This window comes from Macrotis lagotis, chromosome 1, assembly GCF_037893015.1.
Source record: "Macrotis lagotis isolate mMagLag1 chromosome 1, bilby.v1.9.chrom.fasta, whole genome shotgun sequence".
In the NCBI taxonomy this organism is placed as follows: domain Eukaryota; kingdom Metazoa; phylum Chordata; class Mammalia; order Peramelemorphia; family Peramelidae; genus Macrotis; species Macrotis lagotis.
Genome location: NC_133658.1, coordinates 506,185,595 through 506,210,541, shown reverse-complemented (window position 1 = coordinate 506,210,541; position 24,947 = coordinate 506,185,595). Strand labels below are relative to the sequence as shown.

Here is a 24,947-nt window from a genome sequence, read left to right as displayed (position 1 = left end):
ACCTGAGTTCAAATCCGGTCTCAGACACTTAATAATTACCTAACTGTATGGCCTTGGGCAAGCCACTTAACCCCATTTGCCTTGCAAAAACCTAAAAAAAAAGGATATTGCTATTTTGTTATATCTTGATAAAGCTACCTTTGTTTCTGGTGCTTCAGTTGTTGTCTGATTTTCTTGTAATAGATTTTCTTTGCTTTTTTAAATCTCTAATATTTCTTTGTTTATAAAAGAAGATTCTATCCTGTGTTTTCTTACTCCTAAAATCAGTTTTCTTTTTCAGGGTTTCTGGTGTTTTGTAGCTCTGATTATGTTCATTGTTTGTTTCTTTTTGTTTTGATACTCTGATTTTGAGATAGAATTTTTTTCTTGTATCCTCAGTACCTAGTGCCTGATACATAGTAGCTGCTTAAACAATTTTTTGTTGATTGATTCCTGTTCCTCTTTTCCCTATTTATGTGATGTGTTCCTTCCAAGGCCCTGAGGCTTTGGGGATTATGGCAGTAATATCAGTGTTTGATCAGCAAGGCCATGCTTTTTTGTAATTATGTTTAGAGAAACCTTGAAAAAGTTATTGATAAATTATTACTTTTCCTCTCTGCCTTCTCATCTGAAAAGTAGCATTTCACCTGAACATTATGACTCAATTCCTTAATTATTATTGATTAAATGCTTGTTTTAAGTGAATGTACATGAGTGCGCTTATACAGGTCTAAGTGTAAATATATACTTGTGTGTGTGCATATATATATATATATATATATATATACATACATATATATATTAGAAAGTCATGGGAATTAAATGAGGTAGTTCTTGTTAACTTCTGAAATTTATTAGGACCAATTGATTTTGGGTCCACAGTAAATTTTTTTTCCTTAATATATTGTGGGTGAAATGTATGTGGTTTTGGGAGAGAGGAAAGGAAGATAATGACATTAAACTAGATGTTTTAAAATTTTATTGCTTTTTGTATCTAGAATAAACAAATCCATGTGATGCTAAGATATTTAAATTAGTTTCAAGACAACTTTATTAGATAGTCACAATAATGTTTTATGAGATTCTGACATCTAAGTGGTGATGAGAAAGAAGTTGCAGAGCAGGTACTATCTACATTTGGTTAAGAGATTTTCTCACCAAGTTCCCTTTAGTGAAATCATAGGTCCTATAGTTTTGTCCGTGTGTGTATAAGAATATATGTGTAAATATATATGTGTGTGTGTGTGTATAAGAAGGTCAGATTGCCTTTTTTTTAAAAGACAAATCAATTTTTAAAAATCTTTTCTCTTTTTTATAAAATAAGTGGCCTTTTTTCTGCTAGTTTTAAAAATGTAGTTGAATAAAAGGTAGGAGTAGAACTATAGCAGTGGTTTTTTTTCATTTGTGTTAGGCAAAATGAAATTTTAGGGGCGCAGCAAAAAATGCCTACTTGAAGCTTTATCATGAATGAGTGGGTATTGGCAGTATAATATCACTCACCTTAAATTGTTAGTGATTTTTATTTTATTTTACTAATTTCTCTGAAGAATTCTAGAGCTTGTTTTGTCCCTTTATCCCTTCAGATAACCTTGTATAAGAATGTTTCATGATTTGTGATTCCTAACTTTTGGTAGATTAGTGTTAATTGTGACCCGAATTTGTGTTCCTTACCCAGCTACCTGTCCCAATTTTTGTTTTTTCAAAATGAAAAGTATTCTATGTCAGATATCAGACAGTAGTTTATTCTCGACTAAAGTTGTCGAATTTTTCTGTGATTCTCCAGTTATATTTTGAATAGTTTTTAAGTTCGTCATCTTATTCCATTTGTTTTCCAGACTTTAAAAAAAATATTTCCTCGTGGTTTGGTAAAATCCTTCTCTAATTCAATCTTTGTCTTTTGTCTTTGCTGCTTTGCAGGGTTGGTACAGTAGGCTTCACTAGACTTAGCTGCAACTCAGAATTTCTCCTCCAACAACTGAGTAAATGCTGATGGTCTTGTGGAATGTGGATTAAAAGTTCGGGCTAAGTTCTCAAAATTCCAATTAAGAAGCGGAGAAAAATTTAAAAAAAAACTGTCTCCTTCAAAGTTTGTCACAACCAACACCATCAACTCAGCAAATTAAAGGACAAAGACTTTGACCTGCTATTATACTGTATTTAGTCCAGTCCACGTATGACATAAAGACTTGGCTGGGGGGACCAAAAAAGTAAAGTTGAACACATCTGTCATTGGAAGCTGTTGACTTAACAAAATTCTCAAAATGAGGGCCATGCTGGAGACAGCAGACATTGCCATTGTGACCCTGTACTTTGTGCTGGTCATGTGCATTGGTTTTTTTGCCATGTGGAAATCCAATAGAAGCACCGTGAGTGGATACTTCCTGGCAGGGCGCTCTATGACCTGGGTAGCTATTGGTGCCTCTTTGTTTGTGAGCAATATTGGGAGTGAACACTTCATTGGGCTGGCAGGATCCGGAGCCGCAAGTGGATTTGCTGTAGGTGCATGGGAATTCAACGCCTTAATGCTTTTACAACTTCTGGGATGGGTTTTCATACCAGTCTACATCCGGTCAGGGGTGTACACCATGCCTGAATACTTATCCAAGCGTTTTGGTGGCCATAGGATTCAGGTCTATTTTGCAGCCTTGTCTTTGCTTCTCTATATTTTCACCAAGCTTTCGGTTGATCTGTATTCAGGTGCCCTTTTTATCCAGGAGTCTTTGGGTTGGAACCTTTACTTATCTGTGATCTTGCTGATTGGAATGACCGCATTGCTGACTGTAACTGGAGGCCTTGTTGCTGTCATCTATACAGATACCCTTCAAGCTTTGCTTATGATCGTTGGGGCACTCACACTTATGGTTATCAGCATGATGGAGGTTGGTGGGTTTGAGGAAGTTAAGAAAAGATACATGTTGGCAGTTCCTAACGTTACCTCCATCTTGTTGACTTACAACCTTTCCAACACAAATTCTTGTAATGTCTACCCAAAACCAGATTCCCTCAAAATGTTGCGTGAGCCAACAGATGAAGATGTTCCTTGGCCTGGATTCATCCTTGGCCAGACCCCAGCATCAGTGTGGTATTGGTGTGCCGACCAAGTTATTGTGCAGAGGGTTTTAGCTGCCAAAAATATTGCACACGCCAAAGGTTCCACTCTGATGGCTGGCTTCTTAAAGCTTCTGCCTATGTTCATTATTGTGGTCCCAGGGATGATTTCAAGGATACTATTTACAGATGATATTGCATGCATCAATCCAGAGCATTGTATGCAAGTCTGTGGCAGCCGAGCTGGATGCTCCAATATTGCTTACCCACGCCTAGTGATGAAGCTGGTACCTGTGGGCCTGCGGGGACTGATGATGGCTGTAATGATTGCAGCGCTCATGAGTGATCTCGACTCGATTTTTAACAGCGCCAGTACCATATTCACCCTTGATGTGTACAAGCTCATTCGCAAAACAGCAAGCTCCCGAGAGCTAATGATTGTGGGCAGAGTTTTTGTAGCCTTCATGGTAGTGATCAGCATCGCTTGGGTGCCAATCATTGTGGAGATGCAAGGGGGCCAGATGTACCTTTATATTCAGGAAGTGGCTGATTATCTGACACCCCCAGTGGCGGCTCTTTTCCTTTTGGCCATTTTCTGGAAGCGTTGCAATGAACAAGGGGCATTTTACGGTGGAATGACTGGCTTTGTTCTTGGAGCTCTGCGCTTGATCCTGGCATTTACCTACCGTGCCCCAGAGTGTGACCAACCTGACGAGAGGCCTGCCTTCATAAAAAATATCCATTACATGTATGTGGCTACAGCTTTGTTTTGGATCACAGGACTCATTACGGTGATAGTCAGCCTTCTCACACCACCTCCTACCAAGGAGCAGATCCATACTACCACTTTCTGGTCTGTAAAAGTCCCCGACAGGAAAGAGAGCCTCCCACAAGAGGACCCGTACAAGATGCAGGAGAAGAGCATCTTGAAATGCAATGAGACCCTCGAGGGTGCCAACCACATCATTCCTAATGGAAAGTCTGAAGAGAGCCTTAAGACCATACAACCAGAGGACATAGACCTCTTGATGACTGGCAGAGAAGAGAGCAGCAACCCAGTATCTTCACTAAGTCATTCTGAGGCTGAGACCCCAGTAGACTCTTATTCCAATGGGCAAGCAGCTCTCATGGGGGAGAGGGAACAAGAAAAAGAGATTGAAGGTAGACACCAGTACTGGAAATTCATAGACTGGTTCTGTGGTTTTAAAAGTAAGAGCCTAAACAAAAGAAGCCTCAGAGATGTGATGGAAGAGGAGGCTCTTTGTTTACAAATGTTGGAAGAGACCCCCAAAGTTAAGTTAACGCTAAACATTGGACTCTTCGCTGTCTGTTCACTTGGAATCTTCATGTTTGTTTATTTCTCTCTGTGAACTTTTAAGGGGATGGTGAGACACTAGCTTGTGAGGATACTTTGTTGAAAAAAATTATCTGTAACTGTCGCACCTCTCAGGCATTGTTTGTGCTGAGGTTTTAGCCAAATTTTACTTAGCAAAAAAAATCATCTATTTGCAAGACTTTTTAATCTACCCAGAGTTCAACAAAAACAATACTCTTCAGTTTAAATGAAGCAAAACTTTTTTTTAGCCTCCTCAGTTGTACAAATGAAAGTAAATTTTTTCCTTCAATACCAAAGTAAAGAAAATGCTTTTATCGTAATGTTGTACTATGAAAGAACCTAGTCCAGCTACTAATGGGACCTTTAAAGCAAAATATATTTATTTTAAATATTTTGAACAGATGTATAGTATGCATTGCCAAGTCTGGGTAGGATTTTTCACACCTTAAGAGTACAAGATGCATTTAAATGTGATTCTCTTGCATCTTCTTAACCCTGTTTCCTCCTTCCCCATTCAATTTTTCTAAAAGAGAAAAAGATTATTATTGCACAATCAATTTTGCTAAAAAGCTATTTAATGGAGTTCTTTGATAAGTCCATCAGAATAAGGTAGCCAGTTTTATTTCCAGAATTTGTAAATCAAGAGTCTTTATGAAAAGCAAGGAAAAACGGATTTTACCATGGGTTTGAATCAACGAATACAACAGAATTTTGAGATAACTTCATGTTCTAATTTCTTTTATTTTCCTCTTTCCTTACATACAAAACTGGGTCCTTGCAAATTATCACAATGCTTTTCCCTTAAGGGAAAATGGGTGAGAGAACATGAATGCTACAGTTTACAAATGAACACTAATAACTGATTCAACTTAGAACATAAGTCTTGTTGATAGGTTGGTTGACTGTCATCTCTGAAAAGATGGAAAATATGCCTGTGATGGCATGCTGTGAGGAGAACTTTCTTCTGGTATTGAAGGTGTTCCTCTTTTAGGAGCCAGTTGACAGGGCCTAGTTCCTGTCTAGCCTCAGTAACTAAGGTCAGAGTTCCATGTTCTACACCCATTAGCAGGAAAGTCACAAGCTGTCTACTTTGGTTGAGGGTGGCATAAAAGCACAAGAACAAATCCATCTCACTGAATCTTGTATAGCTGTATTGGTCTTCCACCGCAGCTTTGCAAAAATAAAAAAAGTGAAACATTTCTGTTACCAAGATTCTTAGAACTTCTGACTTGCAGTCAACTATGAACCATTAACTTAAAGATTTTTGTCTCTAGACTAATCTTATTATTTTGGAGTACTAATAATTAATCCAACTATGATTACTTTTAAGTCATCTGGTAGCAAAATGTCTTCCCATCCCCATAAGGACTTTGTAGAGGATGTCTGTGGTTTATAATAATCATTTGTATTAATAGCATGTCTTTATGGAGTGCCTTGTGAGCATTATTGAATTCATTCTACATGTTTATACTCCTGTGATAAATAAGAAGAGGTGTGGGGGTGTCAGCCTTATTTATCCAAGATACCAAGTTTGCCAGGTCTCCCAACTTGTATTTTTCCCATTAAGATATAATTTTCTAAAGACTAAATTCTCTGTGTCTATTGAAAGAAATGATTAAAGAGTTAGGAGTTTTCTGAAAATTTTGAAGAAAAGTTGTAAAGATCTGTACTAATTTAATTTTCTTTGGTAGCTTACTATATTGCAGTATGTATCATTTGTATGACAACTTGCATGCTATTGGTGTCATCTTTACATTTTACCCCACTAATTTTGAAACAGTTTTTTTAACAGATTTTTTTTTGTTGAAAACAAAATTTAGAATCATTGGTTCTCTCATCTTCCTCTAGTTGTCTTAATTGATTATTATACAAATAATAGCATCTGTGTGTGTATACATACATATATATTTCTTAAACCTGGGCTAATGTTTATAAATCAGGAAAGGTGTATCAAATTTGTGTTCAATTTAAAAGATCAGTTTAAATTGCAAACTTTGATTATTTCTATGGTTATTTTTCAGCCAGAAATAATAAATTTCAAGTTCATAGTTATTTATGACTTGTAGACAAAAATTTCTTAACATAATCTCTAAAGGATTACTTGGAAAGAGTTGTGGACCATTTTTAATGATCCTTTTAATAATCAAATATATATCTCTTTATAGACATTAGTATACACATTATTGTTGTTTTAGATTAAGGTTCACATTTGGGTTATGGTGACAGAAGCTACTAAGAATCACAATGAGGAAAATGAATGAATTCATTCAACAAAGATGCAAAGAATTCTATTAACTGCCCCAGCATGGTCCAAATTATTTTGATGTTTTTTAGGTGTTTGACTCCATTAGGTGTTCTTACTCCCAATAGGTAGGGCTTGTAGCCCTATAGCCTGAAGTGACTACCTCAACCCTTTCTCCCCTAGGCAACTCATCAATCTCCTACCCTAGATAGGAGAAATTTGGGTTCTACAGAACTCTTCATGGCAATGCCAACAGGTTTTTTTTTTTGTGTGTGTGTATCCTTTGGCCATTCCATTTTTATAGCCAAACCCCTTTACATTTGGCTTACCATGATACATTTTCTTTGTTGGAAAGAGTCTATAGTTTTTCCCACGAAAGGGGTTGTTGCAACCCAGTCAGTCAAGGTGCCATTGTAGCTACTAGGGATGTTCTCACATTTTTCATAAAATATAACTTTTTAGAACTGAAATCGTTGTTAACAATGATCTGTATGACATTTCTACTTGCTTCCTTATTCTTCACTTGAGGTAGTTGAGTCTGGGAGAGATTTAATATTTATCCTTAAAAGCCTAGAGCTATTCAGTGAGATTTTCTTTTCCTCCATTCCTATTTCTGCCATGCTATTTAAGAATATATTTTAGCAAGAATCAGTAGCTGTTTGCGGCTCACTTTTTCTATCAATGTCTCTGGTCCAAATGCATCCATGGCTATTTAAAGACAAACGTAATCCTTTTCCATTTTGGGGGTAAATTGTTAGATTTTGCTCTTTTCCTACTTTCTAAAAGGTATATCAAGGCTAGTTTACTCCAAAACCTTGCTTCTGTCCCCAGTTATTGGGTACAGAAGGATAAGAAAATTGAAGGTAATTATCCTAAGGTAAAATGGCTTAAGGTACAGGAGGACCACTTTCCTTTTCATGGGACTGTGGACACATAGAGGAACAAAAATATTTTATAGTATCTCAGAGATAACTAAAGCTCAAAAACTCTTCTATCCATTCATTTGGAAAAATGAGCTAGGCAAATAATGGGGGTTTCTGCTTATTACTTGGATAATATAAACATGAGCAAAGCAGTAAGTTTAATTGATATAAATGGAAGTGATGACTTCCCAAAAATAAATTGGAAAAAAAATGAATGTGGTAGATGTTGACATTTAACTATATTAAGGAAGCCTGATTTGAGCTTAAATTTTTTGATGGATAGACAGTTGATCTTTGTAACTGAAATGATGTTGATCTTTATTGGTCATAATTTAGTAAGTGACAGTGTTTGATTTTTGCTTCCAAAAATTTTAGTCATGATTGCTGGTTAATGCTGAGATCATCCAGGATGAATTTTGGGAATAATATTGTCAACAGAGATGTGATTCCTTTCTTTCCTTTTTCTTTTCCTTCCTTCCATCCTTTACTTTTCCTTTTTTCTCTTCACATTTTAATTGATTAGTATTTTGTTAGCTTGAAGCAATTTCAAACTTACCAGTCATATGAAAGTTACTTATTCTCATTAAATTTAGTTCATGAAATAGTTAAGAATAATATATTAAACTTATTTTACTTTAAATTTAATTCTTGCTGCTTTCATTGGAAAATAAGAGCTTTCCCCCAATTTCATTCAATATTCTTAACTAATAATCTAAACCTTACCTTAACCATCAGTATTACTTAATTCCCTGGTGTTTTCTATATTAAAAAAAACCCAAAAACAACACAAAATTTGAGGAAGCTAAAGTTAAGAGTTCATATTAATTCCATATATCAGGAATACCTTAATAAAATAAGATAGATCATTTATGCTACCAAAAAAGAATTTATAGGTAGTTTTTAAAAATTACTTTTTAGATGGCTGATAAAAGATAAGATGATATTTGATAGACTAAATTTTTCATCTCCCAGTTGTTGGAATGTTGTTAACTTTTTTTTTTTTGCATTATGGTCTCTCTGAAACTACTAGATTCCTAAAAAGATTTAATTTTAAACTCATAATAGAAAAAATGCTAAATTTTAGTTAGAACTTGCTGAAAATTAAGATATCATCTTCCCTTCCTACCCTAAAATCTACTCACGGGTGGACTTCAATTAAGAATTCATGCCATGTACACCACTCAGTTAAACAATATTTGTGGCAAGTCAGAATATTTGATAATTTTGATCAAGGTATTATTGTCTTTATGTAGCAGACTTTTCAGTGCCCAAATGTTGCTACTGTTTCCTTCATTTCATCTGTTTCTTTGAATTCTCTCCAAATAATGGGACATTGATGTACTTAATAAAGATACTGTGAGGATAAATGAAATTTATTTTGTTATTTTTGAGCACTTTGAGATGTTAAGCTTGTTATGTTCTTTGTCAAATATAGTACTACCCCCAATTACCCCATTGTTAGAATTCTAGATATTGCAACAAATGGGACACAGCCATGACTCTAAAAAGCTTTCAAGTAGGGAAAAAAATTGAAATATTATTGTAAAGACCCAGAAGCCCTTGAGGACAGGGACTGTGCCTACTTATTTATCTCTGCCATTTTAGCACTTAGCACAGTGCCTTGTTAATAATAGGTGCTTAATAAATTATTGTGTTTTTCAGTGAATGAATGAGTGAATAAAAATGCCCATGCACTTTATTCCATAGAAGAAGCCCTTACCTACAACCTGTTGACTTAAACCATTATCCTTACTTTACTGAGAATCTTGATTGTATGAATTTTGGGGTACTGTTAAAAAAATAGCAGACATGATGATAGCAATAAGCTTTTTGAATATGTGTAACCTAATACTTAATAAGGGAGAATATGCAAAGTAAATGCTGCATAACTATTAGGGACTACTTAATATAGGATATCTCCTACCCACCTGCAGCCCTACCCCCACCCCCAATGCATTATGGCACTGCCACACAATAGAGTGATTTGTGGTTGTATAGGACTATAGATTACACATAGTTGTTAAGAAAATACATACATACATATATCTATATGTATGCATATATATGCATACATATATATATATATATATATATATATATATATGGTAACTCTTAAAATGGCAAGGATATTTCTAATACATGGTAGGAATACTTCCAAAAAATGTTTTAAAATAAAACTTGACACTTAATAGCAATTCTGATACCCACTTATGGCATACCCACTTAAGCTACTCATTTTGGGTCAGTGAGGTATTGCTGTATTTTCCTTTACTTTTAGGCAGGTAATATGGATAATTTTTAATCATTGTCTAGAGATAAAATTAATTAGCATTTTTCAAAACTAAGTTCTATTATAAACACTGGTCTGGGTTGAAGATTTGAAAGTAATGCCTCAGGAAAATAGATAGCCCCATGTATTTTTGTGGTAGGTAGGAAGATTAAATGTTTTCCAATTATGTGGAAATCAAAATACAGGGAAATGCAGCATCTCCTGGGTTACTTGTGGTAAGGCTTTTAAAATTATCTGTATTTTATATAGTGCCTTCAGGTAGTCAATCTTGACTCTTCTGGGTCTTTTAACTTTAACTATAGTAGTATAAATACTAATTCTTGCAGTTTTTCTTTTATAGTTTAACTTGGAAAAATAAATCAATATATATATACTTAAACTCATCATATAGCCAACATTTTATTAGACTAAAAGAATCCATAATGTGATATATTTGTGTTTTAGCTTAAAATTATATTTATTTTAGTGTTTATTTGTGTAGCTATTTTTGACAGTCTTACAAAAATTTATATATTCACTTATTTGAACCATAATCTGCAATTGTAGGTTTCGCTGTGAGAATTTTTTTAATTTAATTTAATTTTTTGCTTTTATGTTTATCTAGTATAACTTTATGATATGTTTGCTAAAATCTTTGTGTGAAAAGAACATTTTTTATTCTCTATGGCGGGGAGCAACAAGTGCATTGAAAGCCCAGGACTTATCCTCTTGATGTGTTTATTAAATATATGTATATATACACACACACACACACAAAGCACAACATAAATGATTTATTTCCAGTATTGACCCAATTACAACTCTAAAGGCCACCAAAAACATTTCCATTTTGTTCAATATAAATTTGGAAAACCTGATTATGGAAATTCCAAATAATAGGTTGTCTACTCATTTCATCAAGGATCCTCGATTATTATAAATTCTTTATGTTATTCGGTTTCTATTTCTATGTCATAGGGGGAATAGGGAAAACCCAACCATAGGAATATACAATTAGCAAAGCCTACTGCCAATATATTCACCGTCAGTTTAGGGAATGGAGTCTGGTGATGTGTGGCTTTCCAGGCCATTTTGTCCACAGCCTCCAAGGTCAAGGAACCCAAACTGGAACTCCTTAATGCTGAACTGGTGGTGTATTAATGCTCTTCTTTACACTGCCAAGTCCATTTTAATTATAAAGTTACTTTATAAAAGCCTGAATGTTTTATATAATTAATTCCAACATTCTCTTCTATTTGAGAGACCTAGGTTACCTTTTTTTTTTTTAATGGGGGACCTAAGCTAACCTGAATCAAATCTAGATAATGAACAGTGGATTTGAAGCCTAAATAATTGTCACCTTGCCTTTCAACTTCTCAGAGTAGCTATGTTGGACCATCTTATTTATACAGGTGCATTATACTCACCCTACTGTCATAATGGTATTAATCTTAAAACAATTAATATTCTTCTGTTTGTGATTGTTTTCCCTTTAAACTAGTATCCAATTAGAATTATGTGGGAGGGAATGAATTTATACACATATATGCAAATGTATGTATATATTTTTATATATTTTAAATTCCCATGAGGGAGGAGTTGTGGAGAATTCTTGATAATACTGCCTAAAGACTACTGATATTAGGGACCCATATAAATTTCACCTTTTTTGAACTGATTCATTTAAGCCTTTTGGGGAAGGCTAAAGCATCACAGAGTAGAAGAACTAGAAGGTGAGATCCTAAAAGCTTGAACTTATTTCAGTAAGAGTTCTTTAGAAAAATATCAAGGCTACAGAGAAAGACAGTTCATAGTGATTTTTGCTTCTCAGAAATTTAAGGGAAAAGTTTGACTTAGGCAGTGTATGATAAAGCAAAAAATAATAATAGAGTTAATACAGTATACCTGCTGTACCCTTTATTGTTGTTTTGAAGTTAAAATAGTTGTGTATGTGATAAATGTTTTGAAGATCCTTTTAAAATTCGAGTGCTCTTTGCAGTTTTAAGACATATGCTACATTTTTGGTGGTGTGTGTTTCTTCTCTTATACCATTTCAGTTCCTTGGTCAACAGAAGTTAGAAAAAGGGCAGAGGAAACCATTCTCACTTTTGAAATCCCTTCTATCATATATGGCAATTCTTTATAAATGTGCTATGCGTCTCAATACTTTTATTTTTTAATAAGGTGGATATCAAAAATAGTTGCTGTGCAAAATGTTAGTAGTCTTCTTCAAGAAGAAATAAATTCTTTTTTCTAATATCCTGTGAAATCTCTTCATTCATTTCTTTACTTTTAAGCCAAATGTCAGCAGAGTACTGCTGCTTTTATCTAGTAACTTTGATATGTAAGTATTAATGCATTTTTAAAAGATGTCTGTAATAAATGACTTGTTCTTTCTCTTGGTCCACTCTGCTATCTTGTGCAGCTTTTCTATGAGAGACCATTTAATACACTGGGACCGTGTATTTATGTATATGTATTGTTTTAATTTGTTGGCCACGCGCACCGAAGACCAAAAATTATTGTGAATGAACTTGTGGAAAAATTAATTTTTATGTTTTTATTGTTGCTCAGTTTTTCTTTCATTGATTCTTCCTTCCTCCCGGTTCTTGAAAAATAAAGTGGGCTTATTTGGTTTCAGCTCATTGTAAAATTTAGTTTAATGTCCAGTAGAATTTTGTAAATCAGGTTAATTCCAATATTGAAAGGTTTAATGAAAGAATAGATTTAAAAATTAAAAATATATGACTAATCTAATTTCACTGTTCTAACCTAATGTATATTAAATATGATTTTTAAAGTTATAGACATATTGTGCTATACCAGTTTGATGTTTTCAAAAGTGTTATAAAAATTAAAATGAATCTGCCTAAGAAATGGCAGTTTCTATTACTGACTTGGTGTAAAATATGAAAATACCATGTTTTTTGTGTACTTTGTGTGTGTGATTTTGCCAGCTGCATTAGCCTTCAAAAGTATTTGAATACCTTAAGCCCCATTTCTTGCAGAGAAAATTCCTTTCTGTGGTATTTTGTCCTGTACCTAATGTAATGATAATTATTTTATGGACACATTAGCACTTCTGTACCAACTTTGAATAAAAATGGAAAACTTAGACACTTTGTGATTGAGTTTTTTCAGATTTTCAGTCATTTCCTTTGTCTTATGTTTTGTTCCCCATCTGTAATAAAAGCAATATTCTTTCCAATGCTGCTTTGCTTTTTTGTTTGCCTCTGAATTTCCCTTTCTCTGTACTTTTAAAAATGTTTCATTGATTCCCTTTTCTTTTTTCTACTTATTATGATCATCTCTTAATGTTTTATTCACTCCTCAGAAATGAATCATTCTAGTTATGGTGTGCTTATCTAAAGTGTTTCTGCTGTCATAATATTCATTTGAAATTTTGGTATTTACCTGGCTACCAGTGGAACTGGTCAAGGTCTAGGGGGTTAACACACTTTGAGGGGAAATTGAATTCTCTGCTATATGAACCTGAGAATGAATGTGCCTTTATTTCCCTGCTCTGGAACTGAATCTATTTGATAATAGAAGTGAGTTAAATGTATATAATAGAAGTAATATTTCACATCAATCTTTTTTGTTAAAATAATACTTTATTTTTTCCAATTACATGTAAAACATTTATTTTTTATAAGGTTTTGAGTTCTACATTTTTCTTTCTCCTTTCCTTTACTTTCTTCCCCCCTGACATATGTTAAATATTTTTCTAGATTAGTTAACTCATCTTAATTGGGGAAAAAAAAACCACTGGCCTTGATCAGGGGAATGGGATTCTGTACAGTCTTGTGCAGCCCTGCCTTTAATGATGAGTACATCATTTAGACCAATGGATATTTCTTTTCTCCCTTCCCAATCTTATTTCATTGACTTCCCTTCTCTCCTCTCACAGTTGTCACCCTGGTGCAGACCTTCCTCACCTCATGTCTAGACTTACATTTCTAGCCTTTTCATTGGTCTTGCTGTTTCAGATCTTTCATCCAGCTGTCCGAGTGATTTTCCTAAATTGCAAGGCTGGCCAACATGCTTCTCCTTTAGTCCTCTCCTCCTCCCTTTCAAACAATAGGGACTTTCTGTTAACTCTATTATATTCTCTTCTGACACTTTCAAATCTAGTCCTTTTCCGCCTTTCCAATCTTCTTACATTTTATTCTCCTACACACAGTACTGACCTTGTCCATTACTACACTCCATTTCCCCACCTTTGTGGCATTCTACTGACTATCCCTCCTGTCTGGAATGCTACCCTTTCCCCCCTTTATCTCCTGACTTCCTTCATATACTTCTTGTCAGAAACCTTTCCTGGATCCTTCCACTGCTACTTCTTTCCTTCTGAGATCGCCTTCCATTTGGATGGCATATATACATACATATATGTGTGTGTGTGTGTGTGTGTGTGTGTATGTATATATGTATATTAGAGTGTACATTTTTTTTACATGTTATGTCCTCCATTAGAATTAATGTTTCTAGAGGGCAGGAGCTGTTTCTGGCTTGCTTTCTTTGTGTTCCCTCTGTCTGTGCACAATATCTGGCCATTGCTGAAATAAAAGGCCTTATCAATTGACTTTTTGGACCAATACTTCAGATGTTAAAATAATTATTTCTTGGCCAGGGTGGTGTAATATCTAAAATGGACTAGAATCAATATGATAGCTATAGATTGTCAGATCTGTTCTAGAGTGAGAGGGTGACTGAAAAAAGTAGCTGTAGCTGCCAACCTCAAGAAGCCTCTGCTGGTAGGAGTGGATATGACCCAGGAAGACTTAATACTGGAGGTCCTTTTTAATTGAATAGAAACAGTGATAAATGAATGGAATGGAAAACATACTTAGACCTTGATGCTTATACACCAAAATGTGAGTAATAATAGAAAGAGCCCTGAGGTCTTATTGTCTAGAGGCATTGTGGCCTCATCGGTATCCATGAGAGTTAGTGTGATGTAACTTTGGATAAACTTTGTGATGGAAAGGAAAACTCCATTCAGAAAGTCCAGGTGAGATGGGAGTGGGGGGTACAAAGCATAAAAAATACCTGTTTTTTGCACAAGAATGAGGTAGGTAAGGTTAGGCAACTATGGAAAAACATCTGAGTGAGGATCAAAGGAGTCAGTGATTCAGGATGATGAGTTCCTGATGTACCTCACTGGACTAATTGGTTTAAGAAAAGGGTCTAGGTGTGATGGACATCCCCTGGACTAACTGGTATAGGAAAAGGGTCTAGGTGAGATGGCATACTTGAATACTACAGGTCTCTGCTAAAAACAGAAGCTAAGGAAGTGATCTCATTCCAGTCAAAAAATAAGGAAGGCATCTGCTTGAGAAGAAATAATGATCACTTGGAGCAATGACCATGGCAGTTTGGAATTAGCTATATAAGGAGAAAACCAGATATAAAGTAACATTTAGGATTGAGATGTATAAAGGTCTGGTGACTGGATTGATTTAGATGATGGTGAGTTGGGAGATTGTAATCTCTAGACTGAGACCTACATTCCTACTATTTTACTGACACTTCCTTCTAAGTGACCTCACAGAATTTTGACTGGGAAAGGACCACACTGACCATTAGATGCAGCTCAAACCTAAATGATAATATATTTTTTACCACATACATGATGTAGTTAGCCAATTTGGTTAGCATATAGTTACTGATAATGTAATGTTATCTAATCACAACTCCTTCACTTTGACCTCAGTGAGGGCCATCTTATTTCTGCCCCAGTATACCTGAATACTTTTGACTAGTTCTTATTAGGAAATTTTACTTTCATAAAGGTACTCTGTTTGGGGGATGGGGTGGTGATATACTCTGCTGTTACTATTTCCATGAACTCTTCTGCATATCTTCTCATATTGTTTTGTACTTAACTGTTTATATTGGGCATCTCACAATGTAAACTGCTTACCAGAATTGTCCTTTGGATTAAATCAGTCAACAATTATTTATTAAGTGAAGTATGCCAAGCAGTGAGGAGACAAAAAAAAAGGTTAAAAGCAGTCTCTTCCCTCATGGTTCTAATGTTCCAGTGGGGAAGACAACATAAAAACACACACACACACACACACACACACACATGCCAGATAAAGTGAAAATAGAAGAAAAATCTCAAAGGAAAGGCATTTGAAGTGGGGATGGAAGTCTCCAGAAGGTAGAATTTGAGCTGAGTTCTGAAGGAAACCAGGAAGTAGAGATGAGAGGGAAGGGCATTCTAGGATTGGGAGCCAACAAAAAGATAGGGAATGGTGCAAGGAGGCTTACATGTGAGGAACATCTAGAAAGCTGGTGTTAGATGGAAAGGGTGTGCTGGGTAGTAAGACGTAAGAAAACTGAAAAGGAAGGAAGGATTCTGACGGACTTTAAACCCAAACGGGATTTTGCATTGGATCCTCAAAGGAATAAGAGGAAGCCATTAGACCTGTGCTTTAAGAAGGTAAGGTCACTTTGGCAACAAAGTAGAGGTTAGTATGGAGTGGACATAGAATTGCATCCAGGAGAGATGAGTTCAGTTTTGGACATGTTGAATTTAAGGCATCTTAAATGGGACACTGGTTGTCAGAGGTTAGGACTAGATGAGTAGATCTGAGAATTATCTGCATAGGGATGATAATTGAATTCATGGATGCTGATTTCACCAGGGAAAATGGAATATGTGGTACAGCTTGTTGTAGCCCCTGAAAATTTAGCTGATTTTAGATGTACTTCTTTCCCAGATCCTGGAGCTCACTTCAGATTTTTATAATTGTAGTTTTTTTGTTTTTGTTTTTTAACTGGCCTGCAAGCATAATGTTGAGGGAGCTAAACTTTTCTAACAGATCTAAGTGTAGTCCTTGGGAATTGAGACTAAGGGGCAAACTTACAGGGCTGTTCCTTCGCCTGGACGACCTTTATTGTTTTCTGAAGTTTGCATCTCAGGCATATGTGAAGAATTTCTACAAGCTGAATTGAAGGAAAAGTTGAATGAATAATTAAAATTATTTTATTAGCAGTGCCTTTAAGTGAGTGGAGAATGATCAGGTACAATAGAATAATAGAGAAACTTAATCTCAAGATATGTGGAGGAAGTTGAAGTGAATGAAATCTAATTTTTGCCTTTAGACCAGTCTAGGTAGAAGTTGTCCAAATTGAAGTTAGCTTTGTATCATTTGGAAACCAATAGTTTACTTTACTCCTTGCCATTGTTATTGATATATTTAATAGACAGCTGAAGTTAAATTATACTCCTTAGTTGAACTTTAAATTCCTAAAGAACAACAGTGGTTAACTAAAAGTACATTTCATCAGTGCTAAGCCTGAAATGTTGCTATATCTATTTTTTATTTATATATATGCAAAAATTTTATATAGACATATAATTACATATATGTAAGTATAAGTGCATATATATGTAAATATGTGTCTATATGATTATTTTAATAGGGACAAAAGGGTTTAATTTCATATTGCTGTGAGCTAAAGGGAAAGAGGGACTAAAGGACAGGAAACCATTGATTACTAAATAACCCAAACATCCAAAGTCACCATGAAAGATTGAGCAGTAAGGAAGCAAGTAGGGTTTAATAGTAAAGAAGAGGAATGGGGAGTGAGAACTTATTTGGGGCATGATGCTCCCCAAGAATGGGCAAGCTTCCCACAGGAAGACAAGCAAGTTAGAGGTAAGTAGTAGAGAAGAGCAAAAGGCAGGGGAATCATGCTCCCCCAGCGCAGGCTAGCTTCATAGGAAGACGAACTGTTTTCTTATTTTGAGTACTGGGAGACTGGTAGCTGTCTTCAGATTCCTGGGTCATTCATACATCTCCATGCCCCATATCAATTCTCTAAGATTGATGTACAAACTTCCCTGAGACTGGAAATATATTATCTCCCAATTTAAGAGTATAATCTCCTTGAAAGTCCAGGGACTTCCTGCATTTTGTATTTTAACTCAGAAAGATGAGTCTTCTTGACTTCAGGCTTATTCTTCTATCTACTATATCTATTGTCAATCCACCTGTCTCTCTGTCATACAGAAAATGGGTGAAAAATTTTCCATCTCATGACACTTCAGTTCTTTCCCCATCTTGACTCTTTGGTGAACCAGGGTCAATTTTATTTAATGTCCTCTTCTATTGGCTCCCTTGCTCCCTTATGGTACCTCCTCATCTACCCTGCCATGTGGCTAGAGGAATGAGCCCTGCAGTTAAGACTCATCTTTCTGAGTTAAAATACAGTGTGTGATCCAGAATAAGTCACTTAGCACTTTTTGCCTCAGTTTCTCCACTATAAAATGAACTGGAGCAGGAAATGACTAATCACCTCAGTTATCTTTACCAAGAAAAGCCCCCATAGGGATCACAAATTGTCAGACACAGCTGACCCCCAAAAGGGGTCATGAAGAGTCAGAACTAGAAACGACTGAACAGCAACAAAACATCTTGTCAGGAGCCAATATTTTATGTATTGGAAACTTCTTAATAAGATGAAAGTGAAGAAAGGATGTCCATTGCCACTGTTTTTATATAATATAGCACTGGAAATGCTTGGTATGGCAATTAAGCAAAAAAAAAGAAATTAAGGGGATAGGCAGGGATAAAGAGCAAATAAAATTGTTGCACTTTTTAAAAAAAATTTAAGGCATTGGGGTTAAGTGACTTGCCCAAGGTCACACAACTAGGCAAATTATTAAGTGTCTGAGGCTGGATTTGAACTCAGGTCCTCCTGACTCCAGGGCCTGTGCTCCATCCACTGTGCCACTTAGCTGCCCTTTGTTATGCTTTTTTTTTGCTATCACTTAAAAAAGAATTGTTTTGAACATTCTTTTCTTTTTAAGGTGAGTTCCAATTTCTCTCCCTCCTCACCCACTGAGAAGGCAAGCAAAAATTATATCCATTATACAAGTGAAATCATGTGAAACATTTCCATATTAGTCACCTTTCCAAAAAAAAATAAACAAGAAAATTGTACTTCAATTTGCATTTAAAATTTAGTTCTCTCTGGGGGCGGATATAGTTTTTTTTTTTTTTGTCATGAGTCCTTTTTGATTCTCCTAGATTAGCATATTGCTCTGAGTAGCAAAGTCTTTCACCATTGATCATTGCTACAATTCCTTTTGCTGTGTATGGTGTTCTGGTTCTTCTCACTTCACTTTGTATCTGTTCATAGATGTATTGCCATTTTATTTTTCTGTACTACTTAATTTTGTCATTTCTCATAACTCAATATTATTCCATCACAATCCTGTGATCCAGCTTGTTCAGCCTTTTCCTAGTTGATGAGTATCCCCTCAATTTTCAGATTTTTTTTTTGCCATTATAAAAAGAACTTCCATAAATAGTTTCCTTAATCTTATATTTATATTAGCTCAGCCTACCCATGAGCTGGATTCTCGCTGTTCTAAGTTTTAGACTTTTTTGTGCTACTGTTTTCAGAACTAATTCTTGGAAACTACCAGTTCTTCCAAGGTGGTGATCCAGGAGAAGTGTTATCATTGCTTTTCTGATCTGCACTTTAGTAGGTTTACCCAGGAAAAGCCCTTGCCCCTTGTAGCAGTGACCAGGTCCCCTGATCCCCTTCAGCCATAAGAGCTCGTGCCCCTCTCTTTCCTGGAACGGAGACCTAGAACTTTGTATAGGTAGAAGGTTGCCGGTCAGTGCCAGCTGCATCCAGAACCAGCAATGGTCCCTGAGTAGTCTTTCTTACCAGTTGTCTATCTCCCTTACTGTCTTTGGCTAAACTGTTGTTTTTTTGCAGATAATATGATGGTTTATTTAGAGAAATTTAAAAGAGTCCAACAAAAATGAAATAAAACTCACTCCAGCAAAATAAAAGGTTATAAAATAAATTCTTTACAATCATCAGCATTTTTTTGTAGAATATAAATAAAACAAAGATTAGAGAAATTCCATTTAAAGTAACTACAGGATGTATACAGTACTTTGGAGTCTACCACAATATATATAAGAACTATTTGAATATCATAAAATATTCATTACATAGATAAAAACAAATCTAAATAATTAGTGATTAACATTACTAATGCATGACAATAAAATAAAAATGAAAATATTAATTAAATTAACTTATTTTGGTGCCATAAAAATCAAATAGCTAAACAATTATTTCATAAAATAGAAAAATAATAAAATTTAGAAAAACAAAAACTCAAGAAACTCTAAATAGTGGAAAAAATAACTGGAAAGGAATAGTGGCTTAGTAGAAGCATTTCTCAGACTATTCTATGAAGTAGTAATTCTGAAACAGTTTGACAGTGGTTAAAAAATTTCAGTCAGGGAAATAGATTAATTTCCAACATATAGAAACAAAGGAACCTATGTCTTAGTGTTCAGTAAATACAAGGGCTCTAGCTACTTAGGTAAGGACTCAGAATTTGACTGCAGAGAAGCCTGGCAGAAATGAACTCTTCCCACTTTTTTTACCTGGGTAAACTGAAATGTATGCATGGGCAAATATAAATCAAATTAGAGAGAAAGAAGAAATCGGCAGAAATAACCTATAGATGGAAATTGCCTTTTGTATCTTTGGTTAGAGAAAGAAGTGTAAATGACTAAACAAATGAGAAGATAACAGCATAACATGGAAAATTTTGACTACATAAAATTAAAGCATTTTTATTCAAACAAATCAAATACAGATAACATCATAAAGGAAACAGCTAATTGTGGAAAAAAATCTTTGCTGCAAATTTCTCTGATAAAAGGTCAAATTCTAGTGTGGTGAGGGAGGGAGGGAGAGCCCTGTTTTCTTGTATCCCTTCTCTTTCCTGTAGACAGATAGACAGAGAGATAGGCAGGAAACTAATTCACACATCAGAATAGCAACCATTCTCCAGTTGATAAATAGTTGAAGGATATGAATAGGCATTTGTATTTCTTTTCAATAAGATACACCTTTTCCATACTTTAATTCCAATTAAAGAATCATCCAGACTAAAAATACCATTTGTTTCTTCCTTGTATTACTTGCTATTTTATTGTTCTGATAAGCTTTTTTTTAATTGACCCCTGAAACCTGCTGCTTTATTTCTTTGAATGAATAAACAGCATGCTTATTAGAGAGTAATCCCGTATGGAAAGAGTAACTTAGAAAACACAACCAAGTCAAAAATCAGAACAAAATCATTAAACATTGAGATTTTTAAAACCTAGCTAAAATGCCATTTTCTTTTGTGATTTCTTCTTTATCCACAGCACCATCTCCTCACTCCCTCTGTCTCACCCTTCTCAATCCTTTGTACTTCACAAAAGCTTGAATTGCATTCTTTTTATTGTGTATGTTTATACATATATCTTCATATATCTTTTCTCTCTGACTAAATTCTAAGTTTCTGAGGGCAATGACTTTCTTAATCATCTTTTCCTCCTTTCTTATCCTGCTGCACAATTACTCTTAACCAGTGATGTCTTAATTACCACATCCAATGACCTTTTTTAATTCTTCATCCTTTTTGACCTCAGTGATTGCGGCCGCTGCTGTCATTTTCCTGAGGAGGAGTTAACTCCTACATCTCTCTAACCTCTCACTCTCAGATTATGCAGCTTACCTCAACCATATTCTATCACATGTGTACTCACCCCACATCCAAATCTTTGCCATTTCTGCCTTCTCAATAACCCTCCACTTAGATAGCCATAAGCTGAATTTAAGTTGTCATCACATTTCTTTTGGACTCCTACTTTTCTCTCTGCCTCAAGTCTTTCATCAGATCCATCCTTGTCTCCTCCCTTATCTGGTCAGTTGCTAAGGCATATTTCACATATCTTATCCACATCCCCTGTGTTCTGCTCACACAGCCACTGCCTTGGTGTGGGCTAGACTTGCCTAATGCTTGGTTTCCCTGAATCATCTCTGCCCATACCAGTCTAGCCTTCACTCAAAGCTACCAAAGGAAGCTCCTCAAGAGCAGGTTTGACAGTGTGACTCCCCTATCCCATAAACTCCAGTGGCTCCATCATACATAAAAGTCTGCAAAACTTTAGGAAGCAGAATGGTAGGGTGGAAGTAGCTCTAGATATCAATGAGAGGAATTGGGCTCAAATGTGAGGTCTGTTCCCCACTCCTTTTTCCATGTGCCCTGCCCTCAAAGAGCTTACATTCTAATGGGGAAGGATAATTCATAAAGGAGAATTGGAAAGAGTGGCATGTCTGGAAACATCCAGTAGTGTACTTTCAAAGTTCCAGAAACTTGGTGAACCAGCAGGAACATTTTGCACATCCTGAAGGTAAAGGAATGGACTTAATGACCTCTGAATGTTTTCTTTGTATTTATGGAAAACAACAAATTTGTAGGGCATTTTCCCTATTAGACTACAATTTGAAATACCAATATATGAATGTATCTCTTCATGTAGATATTGAAATTTTAGAAAATGCCTCAACACTGTGTCTTCATCATTACTAAGACACAGTTTTTTAAGTAAGAAGGCTAGGTGAATGGATACTGATGACGTTAACCTACTTCCTTCATGTAAAACTTACTTCAGAATTTGAGATTATTCTTCAGAGGTGATTATCTGATTGTCATTTCTTCTTATTAATTAATCTAGATAACTTTTTGAAATAACAGTGAAGGAATATTAATTAGTAGCTCTTTTTCTATTTTATTTTTATTATCTACTTTAGAAATTATAGTTAAATCACAATTTGCTCAGATGAATGCAGCACAATTTAGTGATTTTTAATTTATTTTTATGACTATGGCAGTTTTACTTTCTTGCTAGACCAGTAGTCTCCACTCTTCCATCCAAGTGGCTATATTCCAGTTTTTTGGGATATGAGATTAAGATATTTATGCTTATTTTTAAATATGAAAAAATATGCATTATGAATGAATATTTGATATGCATATTGATATTGTTACTTCCACTTAGTTCTTATTTCTGATGATTATAAGTCATCTGGCATACGAAGTGTTCTGAGGGAAGAATGAGAGTTCTTCAGAATAGAGGCATTGATAGATAATTGGTGTCTTTGTTCATCACTTTTTAGCATATTGTGAAGTTTTAGTTTATATATGTATGTATGTATATATATATGTATAACCATGTATATGGTTAAGTGCATTTATGAATTACTTAATTTTAACTAAATTTGACATCTGCAAAATAAGAGGATATAAAAAGATTCTTGTGAGATGGGGAAAAAAAAGAAAACTTGTAGATTGAAGCTAGTAAACACAAAAGTAAAACAATAAAAAACAACTGACATTTCCACTCCTAATATAAACTATTATTTATCCACATTAAGGCACAAAAAAACCAATTACAAAATTAGTCATATCTGACAAACTGGTCTCTAGACACAGCACTTTGATTCTTTGAATTACATATTTTCACCCATATTCACTAATGATTCACTTTTTCCCAAGTATATACTGTATCATGAAACCATTTGAGTAGCAGAGGTAGATAAGTCTGATTGAAGAGGGAAAAGAAATTTGAGGTAGGGAGACTAATTAGGACACTGTTGTATCTGTTGTATTAATAATACGAGGTGAGAGGTGTTGCCCTGAGTCAAGGTTGGTGTATTGGCTGGAGAGAGAGAGAGAGAGAGAGAGAGAGAGAGAGAGAGATTGAGATTGTGTGAAGACAAAAAGACTAGATTGACAGTTTATTGATGGAGTGTGGAGATTGGTATCTTTTTGAGGCATCTTAAAAGCTTTGTTAACCATTAAAATCAAGTATCAAAATAAATATCAAATTAGAAATCATTGTATCATATAATGCTAAAGCTAAGAAGCATTCATTTGATTTATCACAGAAAATATCACTAACAATATTTCACTTAGAGCAAAAAGTTTTTTTATAAAAACTTGACAATGAAATTACCTTAGTAAAAAAAAGACTTTTTAAATTAATAATTATTTAATAAAGTATCAAAAAGCCCCGAGCCCAAATCCAGTTTCAGTTTTAGCTTTGTGACCTTGAGCTAAGCTCATCTCCCTCCTCCCCTCCCCCTTTGCCTTTGCTTCAGTTTCCTCAATTGTAAAATGTATAAAATTATAGCCCCTGTCTCCCAGAGTTGTTGAGGATTAACTGAGATAATTTGTAAAGCACCCAGCAGAGCAGTAGAGCAGTGTCTGTGTGTGTGTGTACACATTTGTTTATATGTACATATATATATATAAAATAGGCCCTTAATACATGTTTGTTTCCTTCCTACAAACAGTAATATGCAATTTAAATAATTTTGACCTAAGTGCCTTTTAAAAGAAAGAAGTAAGAACTACATTAAATCCTCGCAATTTTCCCATTCATACATAGTTTTAATTTTACAGGAGAAAAACCAGTATTGTTCCTAAATGTCCATGGAGCTTTTGGATCAAAGCCGAGGTTGTTAGTGAGTGGCAGTGAAGGGCAATCGGGAAAGCTTGGGGGGGAAGAGGAGGTCTGTCTGTTTTGGATAAGCTGAATTTGAGATATCTAAGATTATGGAACTAAAATTCAGAAGTGAGACTCGGGTTGGATATATACATATGGGAATCATTTGCATAGACATGATAATTGAATTCATGGAAGTTGATGAGATAGCTGGCAAAACAGTAGAGGGGGAGAAGAGGGTCCTGGGCAGAGCCTTAGGGACACTTGTAGTTTTAGTGGGGCAGGACCTGATTGAAGAACCAGCAAAGGATACTGAGAAAATTATCAGAGAGGTTATAGGAAAACCAGAAGATGGATTAATCAATCAAAAATCATTTATTAAATATCTATTATGTATCAGTCACTGTGCTAATTGCACAGTCATCAAACCAAGAAAGGAGAATATCTGGAAGATGATGAAAAATGCCAAAGTCTATAGGACGGTCAAGAAGCTTAAGGATTAAAAAAAGCCATTAGACTGGGCAGTCTGAAGAGAATGTTTGACTAGAATGGTGAGACCAAGAGCCAGATAGCTGCAGAGGGTTTAGATAAAGCAGATGAAATGGGAGGTAAGAGTGTAGATGACTTTCTCATGGCGTTAAAACAACGAAGAGATATAGAACAATAATCATTGAGGATGGTTAGATCAAATGAGAATTTTTCAAGAATGAGGGAAACTTGGATGTGTTTGTAAACACTACAGAAGCAGGAGGGAGGAAGGAAGAGGAAAGAGGTGATAATGAGAGAGAAGGGGTTATGACCTTAATGAAGATACATA

General features: G+C 35.1%; 1 protein-coding gene across 10 annotated transcripts in view; it reads left to right on the top strand.

Annotated features, from left to right (window-relative positions):
• LOC141506878 (sodium/myo-inositol cotransporter) overlaps window positions 1-24,947 on the top strand; it is a 75,622-nt gene that overhangs the window by 19,393 nt on the left and 31,282 nt on the right. For 6 of the 10 annotated variants that reach the window (XM_074214043.1, XM_074214045.1, XM_074214044.1 and 3 more), the window contains one exon: window positions 1,897-12,912. In XM_074214043.1, coding sequence (XP_074070144.1) covers window positions 2,241-4,397 — 2,157 coding nt within the window. In that variant the 5' untranslated portion in view covers window positions 1,897-2,240 and the 3' untranslated portion in view covers window positions 4,398-12,912. Of the gene's footprint in view, window positions 1-1,896; window positions 12,913-24,947 lie in introns of those variants that run through there. The other 4 variants (XR_012473997.1, XR_012473996.1, XR_012473995.1 and 1 more) reach the window with 1 other exon arrangement.